This window comes from Mizuhopecten yessoensis, unplaced genomic scaffold, assembly GCF_002113885.1.
Source record: "Mizuhopecten yessoensis strain PY_sf001 unplaced genomic scaffold, ASM211388v2 scaffold2671, whole genome shotgun sequence".
In the NCBI taxonomy this organism is placed as follows: Eukaryota; Metazoa; Mollusca; class Bivalvia; order Pectinida; family Pectinidae; genus Mizuhopecten; species Mizuhopecten yessoensis.
This window is the reverse complement of record NW_018404662.1, coordinates 852,078-873,982: the sequence shown is the minus strand read 5'-3', so window position 1 is coordinate 873,982 and position 21,905 is coordinate 852,078. Positions and strand designations below refer to the sequence as shown.

General features: G+C 35.1%; 2 protein-coding genes across 2 annotated transcripts; one reads left to right on the top strand and one right to left on the bottom strand.

Moving 5' to 3' along the window:
* Positions 1 to 5,329: 5,329 nt before the first annotated feature.
* On the bottom strand, positions 5,330 to 7,426 carry LOC110446250 (pyruvate dehydrogenase [acetyl-transferring]-phosphatase 1, mitochondrial-like). The gene has a single exon (XM_021491295.1). The coding sequence runs from the start codon at positions 7,278 to 7,280 to the stop codon at positions 5,805 to 5,807; it is 1,476 nt and encodes a 491-aa protein (XP_021346970.1). The 5' UTR covers positions 7,281 to 7,426; the 3' UTR covers positions 5,330 to 5,804.
* A 255-nt stretch (positions 7,427 to 7,681) lies between these two features.
* On the top strand, positions 7,682 to 19,822 carry LOC110446287 (cysteine desulfurase, mitochondrial-like). Its single transcript, XM_021491352.1, has 13 exons — positions 7,682 to 7,874; positions 10,573 to 10,670; positions 11,454 to 11,570; positions 11,980 to 12,117; positions 12,542 to 12,640; positions 14,215 to 14,308; positions 14,882 to 15,016; positions 15,381 to 15,538; positions 15,724 to 15,829; positions 16,366 to 16,447; positions 17,110 to 17,193; positions 17,803 to 17,892; positions 18,210 to 19,822. The coding sequence occupies exons 1-13, from the start codon at positions 7,754 to 7,756 to the stop codon at positions 18,271 to 18,273; spliced, it is 1,386 nt and encodes a 461-aa protein (XP_021347027.1). The 5' UTR covers positions 7,682 to 7,753; the 3' UTR covers positions 18,274 to 19,822.
* Positions 19,823 to 21,905: the final 2,083 nt, after the last annotated feature.

The following is a 21,905-nucleotide window of genomic DNA, read 5'->3' as shown; positions in this document are numbered from 1 at the left end:
GGGGGGTTTACCCTTTACTCTAACACCTTAGTTTAATAGGTTCAAATATAGCTGTAACAAATTCTTAGGTCCCTGAGGTCTTATTTACATATAGTACCAGCAAATAGAAAACAAGGGCTTAAGCAGGTATGTAGTGTATAAGGAACAGCGGAGAAAATTCCTACATGTTATACCCCCTAACATACCTTAACTAGTACAACACCTGTTACAAACTTTCTAGCTGTAGACAATAAAATGTTAATTACCGAATAATCTTATAACAAATCAATATCAGAAAAGCCTAGCTATTAAGTGCCAGTAAATGGTGGTGAAAACTTGTTGTACATATTTAGTATGTTTATGTATCTCTGGTACTGTTCTCAAGTCAGAGCAACCTGTGCAAGATATATTTGCTGTGGAATTTGGATATCTACAATAGCTACAACACATATATAACGATTACAAATCTATATAATGTAATAACAGCTGTTTACATGACATTTAATCCATATATGTCTAACAAATAAATTATATTAAAGGATATTCAATGTATGCTACGTTACACATTATTCCTATAAGTTGTGATAGAGCTATTTCCCTTATATATTTATACATTTTTATAATTCTATTCATAATTTCCAGAGAACATTCAATCAATGCATGCATCCTTCTGTAAATTCCTTCAATTATTTGACCAAGTCCATATTATAATATTTACAAGCTTTAAGTGTCAACTTTTAGCATTGAACTCTTTTAGGAAAGATTGACATGACACAGTAACATATATAGCATCCATCCTTAAGTGGTAATTAACTGTAATGAACATGGGAAATTCATGCCTTTTATAAACAGATATATGAACTTTTTTTCTATACACAAAATGGTACACTTTCAAATTTTCTACTGTATAACAAATTTATGTTAAATGGAAGTATATGCTCAATGTGTTGACTCACAGAAATTCACACAAATTACATTACTAGCTGTAGGCGAGAACAATCTAAGCCCCTTACATTGTATGTACATCTGGAAGCTAGGGCTATAGTTCCTAAGAACATTTTAATCACAAAATAAAGATTAATTGATGTTTTTAATCACTGGAGATTCAAGGAAAGTAACACTGTCAAATCATATGAAAAGTTTCAACAAATGTAATACATGTAGTGTGCAAGCTCGAGAATATGCTTTTAATCAATTGCTATGGTAACATTTATAATTTGCTGCAATGCTTAGATCTTCGATGCAGCTTTCATCTTGTTTTTTAACTGAAGATTTACGGGACATTTAGTCTGATGTATGATATCTTGAACACTTAAAGCTCTATGTTTAGATAATTAGTAAACTGTACATTACTTTAACACTTACAGCTCTATGTTTAGGTAATTAGTAAACTGTACTGTACTTTAACACTTACAGCTCTATTTTTAGGTAATTAGTAAACTGTACATTACTTTAACACTTAAAGCTCTATGTTTAGTTTAAACAGTATTTTATTCAGTATATGGCAGTGACAAAATATTACAAAATCAACAGAGGATTCGAAAACAAGTACCTAAGTACTTATATTAATTCGGCTCCTTAAACTGTACATTACTTTAAATGTTATGAAAAAATGTGCAGTCATACTGTACCTATACTCATAACATTTAATGTGGATAAGTAGGTAAAAGAAAAATTGTGAATAAAAATGATTGTAATGCAATGATAATACCTTGCAATGGAAGTTGGTTGGAAATCTACAGAGTTGGTCGGATATTAACAAAATCAAGTATACTGTAGATATGGTTAAATACATTTTCTAGCATATCAACTTGGCAAGGAATGTCATAAAAAAAGACACTAGGTAATGTTAATTGAGTATGTGAATTTGGCATAATTCTACTGTTGACATGAACAATAACAAATTAGCACTGTCTATTATAATTTAAAAGATGCGGATAAATTCAACAGTGAGACTGGGACCTCCAAGTTATGGACAGATGCTCTATAAGCAACTATATATGTAAGCTACCCAGGATCGGTCCAGTTCAGATCTGCTGCATACCTCTCTCTCCCCCCCCTCCACCCACCTACACACCCTCCTTAAACAAAGTCTAGGGCCCCATAGACACACTAGACCCTATATACCACCTTCCATTGGTAGAGATTGCAATGCTGGACAATAAATTTAACGAGAAAGGAAAAACACATGGAATGGAATTTGATCCAGAGACTTCTGAAATCTAGATGGATATTATAACCAACTGAGTTACTTTGTCTCCAGCAACCAATCAAAATCAATTTCCACTATAGAAATACCATGCTGGCAATCACAGTAACTTCAAGGTACTCTTGCTGTTTTTGGTCTGGTAACAATTCAATGTCATACTAAATTGAAGTAGCCAAGCTACTAGATAAATAGCTAAGATACTAGATACATGATTAAAAGAAGATTGTTAAACAGGAAAACTTCAGTTGCAGCAAAGTAAAATGGCAGTCATTGTGTACTACACGTATATACAAAAAAGTAGATCCATTGATATTTCTGCTATGATGTTCCTGAAGTGTCCTTTCTTAGCAACCCCATTCAAACCCTGTACATTCTTAAAGAAGTGTAAATATAATTCAATGCATTAACGGTTTATCACTTTTTTTAAGGAATTACCTTTAATCAACTAGACCCTATTTCACATCAGTTCCTAGTTTAGTGATTGCATCCAGTTTATATTGAATGCCCCTTTATTAGTTTAGTCATATTTTACATCAGTTTCTAGTTTGGTAATTGCACTTTCATAGATCTGTTTTTAAGTATAGATTTTACTTACAGCTTGCACCAATATCAATATAATGGCAGGGGAAGTTCACATATACACATGCACCAGTATCCTATTATATGCTGTGTTATAAAACATTTTGAAAATTACACTTCTTTCACGAATACTGATTTTTGCTATTGTATCTCAAATGATTAGTAAATGGATTTGTATATAGACAACATCTACTTCAAAAACCAATGGTTCTGTTCTCGACATAAACGAGATCACTACTCCCTTGGAATACGTCGTAACAAAATCGAAGGCTTTATATTGCGTCACCTAGCAGATCATATGACTTGATTAAGTCTGGAAACTTACCAAACCCTGCGATCATTTTGATACAAAATAAAAGGAATTATGCGGCAGCGGCAGCGGCAGCGTAGCTGTCGAGTTTGACTTTGGTATAGCTTCTCAGCAATCTTCAAAGGACACATATCACCCTAGGGGTTGATGTGTTTTATGTATAAAACCAATCAAATGATTAACAATGAGTCTTTGATTTTGTCAAGACAGAAAAAGAACCAATACAAACTTCTTTTGACTATGTTCCTTAGTAAATAGTTGTGATAGATTGAATTTGTGAGACCATTTTAATTACATCATCACAATATTTGAAATCCAATGTATTAATGTGAAACAAAAATATCACAACATGTCATTGACTCATAATACATGTACCTAATATCTATAATATATATATATATATGCACACCATAAAAACAATTTTTTTGCATTGAAATATTAATTTATGCCACTGTGAATAATATATTATCACTTTATTACTAGTGAATACATATTGAGTCTTTGCATTTTTTGCCAAAATAAACATGTGAAAATACACAAGTAGGTATGGTTAATCAAAATGATGGTCGAAATGGAACCTGTTTAAGGCCACTGATTATAAGTATCCACAATTGTATATATATATTGCCTATGAATACCAAATGAAAGCATTTCAATCTTATTAACCAGTTTTGGAGTCTTTATATCTAAGAAAAATAATTACACTAATTTTTAGCATTTAGTGCAAATAATATATATCGTATGAGCTAGTTCAATGCATAGAACAGCCATCTGTCCAGTGAGGCTCAATAGTATCCAAAGCAACAATTGGCTCATGGCATTCATTGTCTATATGAATGCTGTCTGAATGTGGTAGGATTATAAATGGGCAATACCATATGATGGTTAACATATGAGGATAGCTTGAGTGATGATTATACTGTCATAGTCAATATGTCACTGCTACTATATAAAACAATAGCTTTTTTGCCTTGAGGGTTGATTATACTCTCATAGTCAATATGTCACTACTACTATATAAAACAATAGCTTTTTGCCTTGAGGGTTGATTGCTAAACTGCCAAATGCTGCAATGCACCAAGACACAGCACACACATATATCTGAGAACAATGTGATGAAGAATTCAGCTAGTGCTGCAACCAAACAATTGTCAATCATTGATACTTAAACCATATATATATAAATTTCGTGCAAGATGTTGAATCTACAGGGAGTTGGGGTTAAGTTTAAAACAACTGATTTCCACAAGTGACACCTTATAATTATTGTTGGCAATGGCAACCTTGATCTTGGATGTATAAGTAGAATTATGAAACACAAACTACTTCAAACTATCTTGGGCCATCCTTAAACAAATGTTTGTTTGCGGTTTCCAAACTGACTCTCTTAAAATGAGTATAGTTCACCTTTTTCTGGAACTTTTACCATTTTTGTGATTTTTTTGGCAGAAAAATGTCAAATACCAGGTAAGCTTATCCGATAATTAATTTTAAAATTGAAAATATTCAATTTCTAAAAAAAATCTCTACTTACCCACTGAAAACGGGAATAGGAAATTGCAAACAAGATACTTTTAAAGACTGCCTTGGTGTATGTGCTTTCTTACTTGTTATACCTACCGAATGATTGACCCTGTGACCTTGATTTTGACATTTTGACCTCTATATTTAGGTTAACATCATTCTACCATCTCTAGCTGTATTAGTATGCAGGGTGAAATGATAATAATAATAATTTGAGGTTATTATATACCACTTTATCACAACCTAGTTTGTAGGTCGTCTAAAAGCAGTTCACAAATTATCATCCTCGGTTATAGGGCCTTTGCAATCAGCCAATATCTTTCTCAACTCCCTGGGGAGCATACAGCTGGTGCTGCCATTTTAGCACTTACAGCTAGCATTCAACAATTCTAGCACTGCCCAACCACGTACTCATTTACAGCTGAGTATACTGGAACAAGCGGAGTAAAGTATCTTGCTCAAAGATACAACACAGTGCTGTGCCGCGACTCGAACCCGCAACCCTTCGGTCGCGAGGCCGGCGTCCTACCACTAGAATACTGTGCCTCCTTGGAATTATGGAAAGTTGAGGGAAATTTTCAGCCATTTAGTGTTTCTTCAATATGCCTGTTGTGACAGGTCATAATGGTTTACACTATGTTATCACATGAATAAATTAGTTTGTTTACTTTTAACAAGAACAGACATGTATACATACATTATTTACATGTATGTATACATGTCTGTTCTTGTTAAAAGTAAACAAACTAATTTATTCATGTGATAACATTTTTTTTTTAAACAAATCTTAAATAATTGAGTATTTTGTAATCAAGTTTGGGTACACAACATTACTGTGTATACCAAATGTTTAACAAATAATAGTCCTAAAACATGAACATATTTAGTGCCTCATTCCTTAAGATTGCATTTATAATATATAACTGTCAGTCTTTTTTTTCTTATCTCCTGCACAAGCATACCAAATGCAATGCACAGATCATGTCCAAAACATAACATTTTATCTATTACTGTGCCATTGGCCTATTTGCTTTGTTAATTTTGAACACAATTACAAATAGATAAGATCATGATTGAGGGTTGCTCTCATCAGCTAGACTTAGCTTCAAACTGCATGCAGTAAACTACCATTTATCGGTATATGTTCATTCCACAGTTAAATATAAAGACCACATGGAACACATATGTAGCTGAATTCAAAAGTCATGTTACATATCTGTCTTTGATGTATGCACTGTCAAAATGAACTACAATAATAGAGATATCATCTCTGTAAGATCTGGCATAACCTGGGGCAAGAGATAATGTTTCTGAGATTCTTTGGTGTTCTGGACCAAGAGCATGGCGAAGTAGATAGGAACACACATTGTCATCTTGTGGTTTTTTCTTCAAGTCATTTTGCCTCTTTTTGAGCATTTCATTTATGTCTCTCAAATTCATGTTTGAAGTAGGTTGAAAGTTCACAGGTATTTGATGACCAATATTGTGACCACCAACTAACTGAACAACCTTTTCTGCTGGCATTTGTTCCCACAGTCCATCTGAAGCTATAATGAGAAACTTGTCTTTTGGTGTCAATGAATGCTGGATTATTTCAGGCTCAGCAGTAACATAAGGAGGAGTTTGGTAGCCTCGGGGCATCAGGGTTTTGCCATATATAGGAATATCATAGGCACTTGTCTTTTCGACATGTTTCAAATCTCTTGCAGACCATTTAAACTGAGCGTCTCCAAATGCCCTCAGTGGAGCCAGTATCCCAAATAGCCTTCCTTGCTGGATCATATTAGATCTCTCATTTGGATGTACCTGTAAAAGTCTCCTGATTTCAGATGGATTTGCAGCATCATGCATTTGAGACAATGGTAGAGCATTCCAGCCATGCTCATCCTGTACTCCTAATACTGCTCTACAATCTCCTGTGTTGGCAATAAAAAGTTCAGTGTCATCTAACATTGCAACACATGCACATGATCCTTGAAATGCCATTTGCATAGAATTGAATTGTAATTCTCTATTGAGAGTAGTAGGTGCGGCTTCAATCATCAGATCATGGTCGAGGGAATTAAATGCACTAATAAGGTTTTCTTTTATGGTTGTTTCCTCGGAGAGAGAAAGAATTTCTGATGCTAGTTTCGCCAGTTTTGCCTTGTAAACATTTTCCATGACATCAGTGAATACACTCTGCGGTCCATGTAACCAATGCACAAGAGAACTAATTTCATAATTGGCTTTCCTTATCATATCCAGTGTTTCTGGTGGAGACATTGTCACTGATATGTAATTGTAAAGTCTTTCGCAAACAGCCTGCGAACAAAAGTCTCCACCATGACCATCGAAAACACCGAACAAATATTGGCCAGTCTTTGAATTCTTCAGTTTTGCTGAGGCGTCTCGGTCTTCTATTGGATTATTAGCCGGAAGACGATTACAGTCGAAGCTTTTCACAGCACCTTCCCCGTGAATTGACTGTTCATTTAGTCTAATGTATGAGTTGACCTGTTGAGGTGACAGCTTAGGAGAAGTATTAGGGACTAAATAACTTACACTTGAGTGAAACGAACGTAATAACGTCAATCCAACCCTCCCACACGATGGCATCATGAACTTACTGAAGGTCACCAATGGCGCAGAGCTACATGTTGGCGACATTTGTAACAGTTTGAAGAATCTTAAAGACATATTTGTATGTCAGTCTTCATAAACAATCGCTCATAAATATATAACAGTATGTGATCACTACATGGTGGGGTTTTTCACGTTAATTTCAAATAAAACATTCGCTGTCTGCTACCACAACACGAATCGGAAATATGACACGGGTGTATAGAAATAGACACGATCTAAAACAAAAATCCGGAAAATATATGGGGTACGATGTGGGGTTTTCATTTCAAAATTTCAATGTTACCGTATAAGCTATACCTACAGCAAATTTGCTTCCTCTAAAACACAGATATCAATGGTACACACATACAAAATACCTTAGCCTATACTTTGAGATCTTACGGTTTTGATTAATGTATTCATGATATTTTGGTGAAAAATCCGGAAATCTGACCAGTCCTGGTCCGATTATTTTGTTCAACTGACGGTTTCCGGATAGAATAAAATGAGGTACATTTCGACGTAAAAAGACTTGGTTAACGCATAAAATGTTTCAACTCAGAATTTTACTTCGACAAGCCTCCAGGGGTCTAACGAAAAGTTCTGATAAACTGGTTGCTGCGAGATGTCTCCAAACGCAAACTTCTGACAATGCTGCTCAAGGCGCAGGTAACTCGATGAAGATACAGTACAGTATATAATCCGGGATATTGTGTGATTACGAAACAGTATTTCACTCATTCAGGTCATTGTAGTGATGCAATATATTGGAATGCATATATTTTTATGGAATGCTGCGGCGTTCGACTTTCAACTGGTCTGAATCTGTCCGTCGGGCGTCATTTTAGGCTGTTAAACAATTTCTACTGAAAACCAAGTGTAAGGGGCTTAGGGGTGCACGTGATGATTTGTCACCAAATATGCATAAATGGCTATCATGTTTGTTCTAATGAACGACCTTGACAATGTCGCAGGGGTCAAAATTGTTAAATTTTGAAACTTTTTTAATAACGAAAAGCATATAGAGTGATGATATTATTGAGAAAGTAGTATTCTTGGAGAAAAGGGCATCATGTTTGTTCATGTAAATGACCTTGACCCACTTTCAAATTTACTGCGGTAAAATTCATCAAAATCTTAAAATAACTTCTTCTGAATAACTACGAGTCATGATATTTGGCTTGTGTCATGTACTAGGATGAAGGTTAATCAATTTTGCTCAAATATATAACCTTGACTGGCTCTCAAGGTCACAGGTCAAAATATTTAATGTAGTGAAACGGTCAAACCTCTAAGTAATCATATACATTTGTAACTTCTTTTGAATAACCTTGGGTTATGATAATCTTCTAGTAGCATTCTTGGATAAAGGGCTATCAATTTCGCTCAAATGAATAATCTTTGCCCATTTTCAAGGTCACTTATGTCAAATGAATCAAGACTTGTATAATGACTTAATCTAATTATATCAGTTATCAAGAGGACTTGAGGTATATTTGGCTAGTGCATCCACTATGCTTGAATGAAGGCATTTTAAGCATCATCTGAATAATGAAGAGGCATGTGTTAGGTATATTTGGCTATTTAGTAGCATGCTGGAATGAAAAGCTATAATTATTTTTGCACATGAATGACCTTGATCATGACTTTAAAGATCACTGAGATTGAGCATGTTCAAGCATTTCAGCAACTTTTCCTTTTTATGAACAAAAGGCAAAGGTTATGATACCTACTTGTACCTATTTTGGCATGTACCCTAGCTTATTATATATAGTATGCAGGAATGAAGGGATACCAGTTTTCTTCAAACATATGACCTGAAGCCACTTTCAAGGTCACAGAAGTCAAATTTGTTAAAATCTTTAAAACAATAATACTTGAATAACAAAGAGCTCAGAGGCCGTCAAGGGTTATTATAATTGGCCAATAGCATATATATACTTCAATGAAGGGTCAGGAACTTTCTTGAAATGAATAACCTTGACTTACTTTTAATTTTAAGGTCAGTGGCATGTGTTAAAATTTTCACAACTTCTCAATAACCAAGAGGCATCTATCTATCTATATGAAAAGGTGGAATAAAAATGTTGGATTCACCGGCACGGAGATCCAACATCCTATGGGCAATGGTCTGTGGTCTGAGTCAGGAGTCAGAGGTGGATACCACAAGGGAATTCAAACAGAGCTCCATCCAAGAGTAAACAAAGGAGCATCAACACCAAGGATTCCATTGCGGTAGATGTTTTCTTGTTGACATGTTTCGGTAGGCTAGGCCTACTGTCATCAGGTATGTGTTTCGGTAGGGTAGGCCTACTGTCATCAGGTATGTGTTTCGGTAGGCTAGGCCTACTGTCATCAGGTACCTAAACATGTCAACAAGAAAGTATCTACCGTAACAGAATCCTTGGTGTTGATGCTCCTTCGTTTACTTTATTGAATATCTATCTATATGTTATACTTATATACATATGTTTCTGTATTGCTGTTGAGTATTATGACTGGTCTGTTATTGTTCCTGATTGAATTTGAAATTGGTCTTGATGTCTCGCAGCCTTGGAATTTACGCTGCTGTGTTTTCCTTTTCTCACGCTGGAAATGAATAAAGTCTTTGCTAGGCATTGATGGAATTTGCATAGGGTGATGATGTTTATCCAAAAGCATGTCGGGATGAAGGCTTTGAAATTGTTAATTATCATTTAGTAATTGTGAAAAGAATGACACTGAACCACTTTCAAGATTACAATTTGTTCAATTTAAGAATTGACTAACATTCAGTCATTTTAGTCAGATGTGTTGAAACCTTTTAGCTTCTTTAGAATCATCAAAAATTTTTGGTCATGATGTTTAATCTTTTGCATACCAGAGTAGAGGGCTATCAATTTCTAGTTTACATAAATTTGATTTTGACATACTTTAAAAGTCTCAATATTGAGTACTAGGTGAGCAATACAGGCCCATTTTGCCTTTTATTTTGGCTTGTATCATAATTATACTCTCCATAAACGAAGTTTAGGGCTGGGGGTTACTTGACTCAGTACATCATGTAGATGTGTTTGATGAAAATAAAATTGCAATTCAACATTTTTTATGGCGTTACATTCTTGGAACTTTCAATTTCTGCTCCAAACAAAAACTGCAAGCACAATTCCTCCTTAAGAGTTTGTTGGATTTTTTTTAACTCTGCACAGTAAAAGTACATCATATGAACATGTGCCTGAAGGAAGGGATTCAATTAGTATACCCCCCCCACCTGCAAGAATAAATAGATACATTTGATCTGCCTAACCATATTTTCATTGTAAGTTCTGAAGTAGTGAAGAAGAATGAGTGGAGTTGTACACACATACTAATATGACATGTGATTTAGTTTCAGCTAAAAGTGAGGATTTCTCAGAAATAAGGAAGGACATGCCTGCAAAAGAAATGAGACCACTTTATCTGGATGCACAAGCAACAACACCTTTGGTAATTATAGACTGACTTAAATCAGGAATGATATAGAACAACAAATTATAGCAACAAAAATTTGGGAAAATATCTTTTCCTAATTGAATAAAATATCTAGAACCATAATATATGGCCAGTGGCTTGCAGTTATGTAGTGCTACAAACTTTGTGGAAAAAGACATTGACCCTTATTTAAGGTCACAGGGCTTCAATTTGTAAGAACACCCCAAGGACTTCCTCAGAACAAAAACGACAAAAATCATGACTTTTGCCTATAGAGTACTTTAAACGTTGCAAAAAGAATTACTTTGATCCACATTTTAGGTCACATGTATAAAACCGTTAAAAAATACTCTAATGACTTCTTAAGAACCAAGTCCTACTGACATGACAATTGCACATGCACTAGCTTGCTGAAATGTGGTGCTACGGAATTTGTAAAAATACTGAACTTCTGAAGAACTAATTATTAAAGGCCTAGAGTCATAATACTTACCCTGTAGCTTAATGAAATGTACCACCAGGAAGTTTTTGAAAAGAATGGCTGAATTAAAAAGGTAAGTATCTTCAGGCCCTATGGGCATCTTGTTCCTTTAAAACTCCAGTAATGCTTTCCCTATCAAAAATTTAAAGAATATCTTAAGTTTAGGACCTGACTGAAATTTGTTTCATATATTTTCTATTGTATGTATATTTTTTTCGTAGAAGTAAAGCAAGATTTTAAACTGATATTAATGTTGTATGTTTTCAATCATTTTAAACTGATATTTATGTTGTATGTTTTAAATCATTTTCTCACAGGATCCTCGTGTTTTGGATGCCATGCTGCCATACTTTGTTAGTTACTATGGAAACCCACATTCAAGGACTCATGCATATGGATGGGAAAGTGAGGCTGCTGTGGAAAAAGCCAGACAAGTAAGATTGGAAATTGTTGGATTTCTTATTTAATTTAATACTTTTACTAAAGATAATTGACTATAGATAATTAATTTTTAGAATAGTGTCTGTTTTAAACTACTTTACATCTTTCCAGGTGAAAAAGGTTTATCGGTGATCTGTAATTTCTTTTTAGATGACTCATGACTTAGGAAGATGCTGTAGTGTCATATAATTTTGCGTTAATCAAAGAATACTCACATGTATTAGATTTGATCATTTATTATGGATATTGTAATTTAGTCTCCATTGTTAAAGGAATTCAATCTTGTGGAATGAATAAAACAGTATTCAAAATTATCAATAAATAAAAAGACATGGAGTGAGGAGAAAGGAAATGCCCACAACCTTTTTGGATCCTCACTGTTTATTTAACTGTTAATTGCAGCAAATAGCAACAATAATTGGTGCAGACCCCAGGGAGGTTGTGTTCACCAGTGGAGCTACCGAGTCCAACAACATTGCAGTCAAAGGCGTGGGGAGGTTCTACAAAAGCAAGAAAAAGCATGTCATTACAACACAGACAGTAAGTCATATGACACTACAATACAGATATTGATGAACTGAATGATTCAGCATAGTGAATATTTCTTAATCAAAGTAATATTACAGATGTAGCTGTTGCATTACACTTTTATCTATTAGATATATATTATATGACATTCCCATTTGAATTCAATTAAAAGTGAAAATGATGAAATTTGATTTGAATTTATCTACCAATGATTGAACCAGATTTATCATTATGTAATTATTATGGTAAACTGTTTGCTCGTTGACATTAAAAATATTTTTAGGAAGAAAATTTCTATTCTTGTAATGTATTCTCCTTCAAAAGTAAAGTTTCTCTAAATCCTAGATTGATCCCTGTTATTGCTTGGTATACACTTTGTTTTAAAACAATTCCCAAATTCAGACAGTGTCTTACAAGTACATTTTGTGACATACAGGAACACAAATGTGTCCTAGATTCCTGCAGAGTTTTAGAAGCAGAAGGCTTTGATGTCACTTACTTACCTGTGCAGACAAATGGATTGATTGATTTACAGGTAAGTCATTATACATGTACTACCTGTACAAGTGTCTGTACAAACATATTTCTACTGAACCCTTCACAAGTATAATAGTAAATAATTCATCATGTGTCTGTTAATGCAATATCCTTATGAGCTTGCTGTTCATACAGATTTTGCAGAAGCTTACAGGCTGACTAATGTGATGCAGGTTTTAAAGCATCTCGTAATATTTTCCAGCATAAGAAACAGGTTAAATCCCATTATTAGCTCTGACACCTGGCCCAAAAGGCCAAGTGAGCTTATACCATGGTGTGGCGTCCGGCGTCAATATTTCACTTTAAACAACTTCTTAATAACCAAGAGCCCTAGGGTGATGATATTTGGCCAGAAGTAAATTGGAATGAAGGGCTACCAACTTTGTTCAAATAAATGATGTTCACCTATTTTTAAGGTCACAGGGGTCAAATATGTTAAAAACTTGCAACAAATTCTTCTGAATAACCAAAATGCCCAGGGTGATGGTATTTGGCCAGAAGCATGCTGGGATGTAGGGCTACCAAGTTTGTTCAAATGAATGACCTTCATTCATTTTCAAGGTCACATGGGCCAATTGTCTTAAAATTATTTAAACAACCTCTGAATAACTAAGAGGCCTAGGATAATGATATTTGGCCAGTAGCATGCTGTGATGAAGGGCTACCAACTTTGTTCAAATGAATGACCTTTACTTATATTCAAGGTCACAGGGGTCAAATATGTTTAAAACTTTTAAACAACTTTTTCTGAATAACCAAGAGGCCCAGGGTGACGATATATGGCCATTTACATCCTGGGATGAAGGGCTACCAAGTTTGTTAAAATGAATGACCTTGACAAATATTCCAGGTCACAGTTGTCAATATATGTTTAAACCTTTAAATGACCTGCATGTTCTGTTTAACCCAAAGGTCCAGGGTAATGATATTTTGCCAGAAGCATGCTTGGTTAGAAGACTATAAACTCTATTCAACCTAATTATGTCCTTGTTCAACATTCAAGGTCACAGGCGTCATATGTTTAAATCTTTTAATAGGTTCTTATAATTCAAACAGTGATATTCTGCCTGTAGCTGTATTTTAGTCCACTTTTAAGATTACAAGTGTGAGATTTATACCAGGTGAGCGATTCAGGCCCATTGGGCCTCTTGTTAACAATAACTATTTTGTGGACAATGAATGCTGAAAACACACTTTCTACCTGATATGGTCTCTGATGTTTTTTATTGAAAATTGTGTCCTTATTTATCAATAGAAATTGACTCTTGTGATCATAAATATGATTGTAGAAATCTGTACAAATACATGGAGTCCTTTTGTTACTCCATCCTGGCCAATATTTGCCAACTCTTAGGCTTCTAATCAGATTGTAAATTATGGCAAATTCTGAAGGATCCTTACACCAATAAACAAAGTTAGTATGTCTTACTATACACTTATTTTATGTTTTTCAAGTTAAGCTATCATCTTGTTGAAAGAAGTAAGCATTTTTTGAAAATAATGTGACTCATAATAATAGAGCTTTATAGTTATTGTATCTTTATTAACTTTTGTTTTGTTTAATGTTAACAGAAACTACAGGATGCAATTCGACCCGATACTGGCCTAGTGTCAATAATGATGGTCAATAATGAAATTGGTGTCACTCAACCAGTAAAGGAGATTGGTATGTATATTTGTAAAAGTGCAATGTAAACAAACATATACCAGTAATAATTATAAGCTGGCAATTGTAAAGCACGTCCCTGTTGTGGAACAGATTTTACAGAAAGGTAATGCATGTCACTGGAAATAAAGCTAAGTTTCTGGGAATTCTCTATTTAGCACTTAAACTTGGAACTCTCATGATATTGTGTTAGTGCATCAGCACAAAAATTAGTTTGTGCTACATTCCAGACTACTTTCAGTTTTGTTACTGTTTTCACATGAACAGATAGCTAGAAGTTTATATCGTGCAGAAATCATTCAGACTATGAATAAAGCAAACACGAAATACTGCAAATAGGGTACTTGTCAATATGTCCAGTAATCAGTTCATCACCTCTCTAAGACTGGAATAGGTCTTGTGGTAAAGACATAGCCCCATGGTTAAGGACTAAGCCCTCTGGATGAGAACAAGGTCCCCTTGAGAAGTATATGAACTAGGCTCCATGGGTGAGGACTAGGGTATCAGTGCTTATTAATAGAGACTTATATTATTGTTATCTGTGTTATGTGATGCTCTCTATCTTTAACACAGGTGAGATGTGCCGTGCCAACAAGATATTTTTCCACACTGACGCAGCTCAGGCCGTCGGTAAAGTGCCTGTAAATGTGAATGACATGAAGATAGATCTGATGTCCATCAGTGGACACAAGCTATATGGACCTAAAGGTATACTTCCTCAAACATGTACCATTATAATTCAGCACGAGATTTTGCTGGGGACAGTACATCTTTATCAGTGAAAATGTATCGAAGGTATCACCCACTATACATAGCAATTTAATTTGTGAGTGTCAGATTTTTGTGGTTTTGTTCTCAAAAGTAAATTAACAGCATCCCAACTAACTCTCTGTTTCACATTTTTCAGGTTGCAAAAGTCGAAACAAATAAGTTTTCCTCAAGTTTACATAAACACACATACAGGATCCTTAAAATTTCAAATTATCATCAACTAGCTAGATGTACATGTGTGTTGGTACATATTGAGATTTGTTTCGATGTGTATTACAAGTCAGCCTGTCTTTTGTAACAGGTGTCGGAGCCCTTTATGTGAGGCGTCGGCCTAGAGTGAGGGTAGATGCTCCCCAGAGTGGAGGAGGGCAGGAGAGAGGAATGAGGAGTGGCACTGTCCCCACCCCTCTCTGTGTGGGCTTAGGCTCAGCTTGTGAGATTGCTATGCAGGAAATGGAGGTTAGTGGACACATGTCACAAAAAGTCTCCATAAATGTGATTTTAGTTCTCCCAAATGCTTGCAGAAAATATATTTTATTCTGAATGTCTTTAAGGGTTTGGTTTAATCAATTACAAATAAAATGTGATATTTAACTTTGAAACAAATCCATTATATCAATAAAAAATCTACCTTTTTGTTACAGTATGACCACAAGAGGATCACAGCTCTGTCCAACAGACTGATTGACCGTCTTCAGTCGGCACTCCCCAAGGTTATCCGGAACGGCGATCCAGAACAATCCTATCCAGGTACTTTTGCACTTCAGGATGTCTTTTGTGATACCTGTTATTCTGTATACACCAATGGTGTCCATCATCTGTTAGTAAGCCCCTTTTAATGCATTACTTGACCTAAGGATTGCATGATATCCATTAGTCGATCTACATTCTTGTCTTGGCATTCAGTTCTAAGAGCAGAAAACCTTTTAATGGCTTGTTTGGATGTAACATGACTGGACAGTATGTTACATGTAACTCCCATGTCTGTACCATCAAGTCAGTGGTCACAGCAAGGTTCGAAGGTCAAGACAGATGTACAGTGGAATATTTTTAATACAACTTCATAGATGGACGATTCATGGATGAATGTTAAAGTTGTATATAAAAAATAATTCTCAGGTCTGTTATTAAAAAAAACCAACAAGGCAAGTGGTCAAATGTCACCTCTGTACATGGACTTTAAATTTGGGAAACTGATGTATACGTAGCTACAGAGGATGTTTACTTCTTCATAAACAAGGCAACAAGTTTTATTACTCAGACCTGTTTTCCCTATCACTTTACAGGGTGTGTGAATTTGTCCTTTGCCTTTGTGGAAGGAGAGAGTTTACTGATGGCACTGAAGGATGTTGCTTTATCTTCAGGGAGGTAAGTGGTTAGGGAGATCTTTTTCTTAAAACATTGAAGGATGTTTCCTATCTATTAATATTATCTTCAGGATGATAAGTGGAATTATCTCCCTTGGTTATATTGGCTTAGTCGGTATCTCTATAAATCCTTCATTAACTGTCCTTTAGTGTTCCTGAAGTCATGACTTTGCAACCATTTAAATCTAATAACGGTTTAAATGAAACATGCACCATAAATGGCTGTTGAGCTAGTTCTTTTCTTGAGTCTGAACTCTTATATTTCATTTAAGCTTGATCTGGAAATGTTCGTTAGCGTGTGTTAATATCCTGTCACCTCACATTGACAGAGCCATTTCATGGGTATTGGACATATTAAAAACATACAATAGACCAAAAGAAAAACATTCAAACTCTTAAAACTATACTCCATGTTGTTCAAATGATACCTATAATCCATTAAAATTGTTGTGCTAAAGGACAGTACATGTTAAAAAAATTGATTTAAAGTGTTGATATCCTCTTTCTTTCAAAATTTGGTTGAAAATTTAAATAAGCTTCTGGATGCCACACAATACATGTTATAATTTTACTGACAGTAGTAAATAAGGCAGCAAATACAATACCCACAGACTTGACACTGCTTAAAATCTTTTTTCATCTTTTTTCTGTACCCTGTTTCAGCGCCTGTACATCTGCATCCCTGGAGCCCTCCTATGTATTGAGAGCGATTGGTGCTGATGAAGATCTGGCACATTCATCAATCAGGTAATTTGAGATTGTATCAAAACATCAATTTAGCTGTGTCTATCATTTGTTCTGGTTTTATGAGTAATTTTGCATAATTGTAAACATTGTGGAATTTTTTTTCATGTGGAAATTTTATCTTCTAAACTCTTCAAACTACTTGTGTTGAAATGTTTGTGTTCTTTACAAGGCTGCAGATTTTTTTTGTCTTTTTCTTCCAATATACACAATTTTGTTCTTAGTTTGCACTGGTGTAGCTAAAGTGAAATCTACGAAAATTTCCATTTTTAAGGGAGCAGGTATACATGTACATAATTATATTAAATGGTGGAGTAAATTGCCTGCAATTCTGTTCAATGAAGAATATCCTTTTGTAATGTTAACACAAGATTGGAAAAGTTGCATAAAATATGTTGTACGTCTAAAAATGTAACATAAATCCAGGATTTACTTGACAGAGTGTACAAAAAGAATATTTATTGCTTTTGTCAGTTAAACAATTTTCATTGTATCAAAGGGGGAATATGCAATATAAAAATCAGAGGCTTGCAGTGTATTCTTTATCTTGGTTTTGTGAACATATTAACAGTTAAATTTCAATTTGAGCGTTTGTTTTCTTCATCTCTAAAGGTTTGGGATAGGGAGATTTACAACAGAGGAAGAACTGGATTACACTGCAGACAAATGTATTGACCATGTTACACGTCTGCGAGAGATGAGGTGAGCACTGATTTTTTTACCTACCAGTAGCTTCAAAAGCCAGTTACATATGGGTTCCAGTACTTAACAGGCTGTCACTACTTGTTAACCGACTTACACAGACTATAATGTATTAAATATGAACACCTTCCCAACAGGAATTTTAATCATCTACAATTATGTTAAAATCTAACCTTCCCTATAGCACTTTAAATTTATTTCTTATGATGAACCATGTGACCCTTTGATATTCTCTGTATAAACTTTATCTTAAATCATGGTACAATCAGAGGGTTTTATGGAGTACTAACTGAATGTACATTTGTTTTAATTTCCAGTCCATTGTGGGAAATGGTACAGGAAGGAATTGACCTGAAGAATATTCAATGGTCTCAGCACTGAGATACCCTCTGGACATACCGCGTCTGGAAGGATTGCCACGAAGACTGATTGGGATTCACTTTGCTGAACCTACAAATCAGCACAGGGTACTCCACAGCCCTGTTGTGTTGTGTGTATTTACAATTAACTCCTATAAAAACATCTGCCTGTAGATGTGACGCTTTCTTTAATGAATCGGATATAAATATTACATAAGGAAGAAAGCCTGATCGGGGTGAATATATTACATCATGGTTATTGATATTGTTGAAACACAGTATATTGTTCAACTTGAGGTCTGTTTAGTACATACATTTACTTCATATATCAGTCAGTACAAGTCTGCAAATTCCCCTCCCAAATAAGCTGGGGCTTAAAGTCTTAAGATATAGTTCTCATATTTCTTAATTGAGGTATAACACAGATTGTATTGTTATGTGTACTTTAATTTGTTACATCACAGGAACTCATATATCTACGTGAAGTTATAAACAGAAAGAATATTTTAATGTTTTCCATTGAAGATCTTATATATGTTTCATACGGTTACCGGAATACTATTTTGTTAGTGAGTTAATTGTGAGTAAATATTGAGGAAATATTGAATAACATATACATTGTACATGCACTTTGCCACTCAAGTGAAATCATTAACAAACATAAACTTTTCTATTTAAAATTTTTGAAACTAATTTTTGTTGGAAAACGGAATCTTTTAAATTCTGTGTCAACTCTGGGGCTGTGATCACATGATATTTCTGTTTTGTCCATTGCTGATGGCAATACCAGGGACCCATTCTTTCTGCTAGACAAAAATCATGTCGGTTTACATTTAAGATATGTATGTTCAGGAAAAGTGACCCATTATTACAGTTTATCTACACAGATTTAACTCTCGTTACTTCTCAATCTGGACAGACATTTGTAGTCTCAGTGTTGATAATGGAGCAGTGACTGTTCTGATTTCTCACTAATCAGATTGATATGAAAAATAGTATTTGATATAAGTTGATATTGCACAGCTAAGAATGTAATAAATACTATGTTTCAGCTTGAAGTGATTGTTGACCTAATTATGTTACCTTTAATCTCTATGGCAGGGTATTAAGTTTTATGAATTGACTTCATTAGCTTCAAATACCCAAATGAAAAGTGGTGTCACTTGCTACTGCTTTTCAGTGTGTGTTGAGTTGGTCTTAAATAAATGTGAAGTCTTGTTATATTGAATTCTTTGGACATATGTGTAGACTTGCTTCCATATATCTAGATGTGTCATTAACATCCCAATGGCCAGACTATTTCAGATGTACAGTTATCAGTAAAGAAAAGGTAAGATAAATCTGGTTGGAATAAAAACAATGTAATTTAATTAGACTTAATTAGAATTTTGCTAGTAGTAGCTCCAATATATTAAATAATAGAGCAAAAATACATATTATTCTAAAATCCCTATTGTGTTCTCACCAGTGTTGGGATGTCATTTAAAGCTGTTATTTACAATTTGTTTAATGTACAATTATACATCTTATACTTAACAGGTAGGTTTCAATAAATTGTTTGATCACATGACTGGAGGTGTTTGTTGTGTTATTTACATAATACATGTAGAAACAGTGTCGAGTTGTTTCTCTGATTTTCACAATATTATTTTAAGTCAATACTATTTAAGTACCACTTGCAACCTAATAGTCTCGTAACTGCAGTGTGTTGACTTTGCTGATTTGTAAATATCCATGTTCATAATCAAGATGTCTGAACAATATATGGGGCCGCGGTGGCCAAGTGGTTAAGGCGTCTGACATTCTGCTACCACTACCCCTCTACCACTGGGTCGCTGGTTCGAGACCTACATGGGGCAGTCGCCAGATACTGGCTGTTGGTCATAGGTTTTTCTCCGGGAACTCTGGCTTTCCGCCACCATCAAAACCTGGCATGTCCTTAAATGACCATAGCTGTTAATAGGATGTAAAAAACAAATAAACCAAATAAACCAAACAAACCAAACTGAACACTATATCAACATTATCTTCTGTCACAAATAAAGAAAAGGCCATACAGTGCAGGAAGATGTTTACTTTGGCTATCTGCATTAACAAAAATGGTTTTCAATTAGGAGCTTCCTTTTTCTTTGTATTTCTAGTGATTATTTTGGGCCTTCTGTTGCTCATCGACTTTTCTACATCTTCCTCCAAAGGGATTGTCAATCCAGTAACTATATATATATATGATCCTCTTCATTTTAGTTGACTGCAGTGCCTTGTCTAGTCTGATGTTGGTTGCTACTATCTCTGTAAATGTCAGCTTTGGGTTGCTATCCGTTGCAATCTTCCAGACTCCTGCTTGGTTAAGGATCTCAGAACTCTTCTTTATTTTGCCTGCAGTAGTTGGTATGGCTTGTTCTTTAGATGCTTTTCAACCACACCTGCCAGGTCTAAAGTACTTGGTTGTGATGCCATGTATACTTCCCTGGGATAGAGTGACATGACACAACGATACAATCTAGTGTCCTCAAGTGCCTGTCTTTCCACAAAAGGGCAGTCAGATGTTGCTGCTAGCTTTCATACAGGTTTGCTTGTGTTGGTAGCAAAACATACAACAATGGGAGAAGGAACTGAAATTGGAATTCGTATTACTACCAGATGTCGGCTTAGGAACAGCCTATCCATCCTCCTTGGCATTCCAATTTAACTGCTTGGGCTTGTCTGATCTCCTCTTTTTTGGATTGAATTTCATACAGAACCATACTTGACCTTTCTGTTGCTTATGCAGTACTGCGGCATCCGGCTGTCGGGCAACTTTTTCTTTGAGCGACTTCTTCTGAAGAACATGAGGGCCTAGGGTTATGCTATTTGGCCAGTAGGTACCTGGGATGAAGTGCTATAAACTTTCCTCATTAAAATGACCTTGACCTACTTTCAAGGTCACGGGTCAAATATGTTAAAAACTTCAACAATCTTCTCAAGTTCCATAAAGCCCAGGGTCATAATATATTGCCAGTAGGTACCTGGGATGGATTGCTATAAAGTTTCCTCATTAAAATGACCTTGACCTACTTTCAAGGTCACAGGGGTTAAATATGTCAAACGCTTCAAACCACTTCTCCTGAAGAACTGAAAGGTATGGAATCTTCATATTTGGCTGTTGGCTTCCTGAGATAGAGCCCGACAAAGTTTGAGAATGAAAATAACCTTGACCTTCTTTCAAGGTTACAGGTGTCAAATATGTCAAAAAATCAAACGACTTCTTCTGAATAATCGAAAGGCATAGAATTATAATATTTGGCTGGTGGCTTCCTGGGATAAAGCTCACCAAAGATTGCAAATGAAAATGATCACAACCTACTTTTAAGGTCACAGAGGTCAACAACATTTTGCTCTGAAGAACCAAAAGGAATGGATGCATAAGATTTGGCTGGTAGCTTTTTGGGATAGACCTAACAAATTTTGAGAAGGAAAATGACATTACAAGGTCACAGGGAAAAATGTGTCTAAACAAAAATGCATAGAATCTTATAATATTATTTGGCTGGTAGTATATGATATTTAATGAGAATATTGTGCTTTGACTGCTTAAATATTCAGGTGAGCGATACGGGCCCTCTGGGCCTCTTGTTAACTCACAAGGCACAAACTTTTTTCTTTGAACATCTTCTT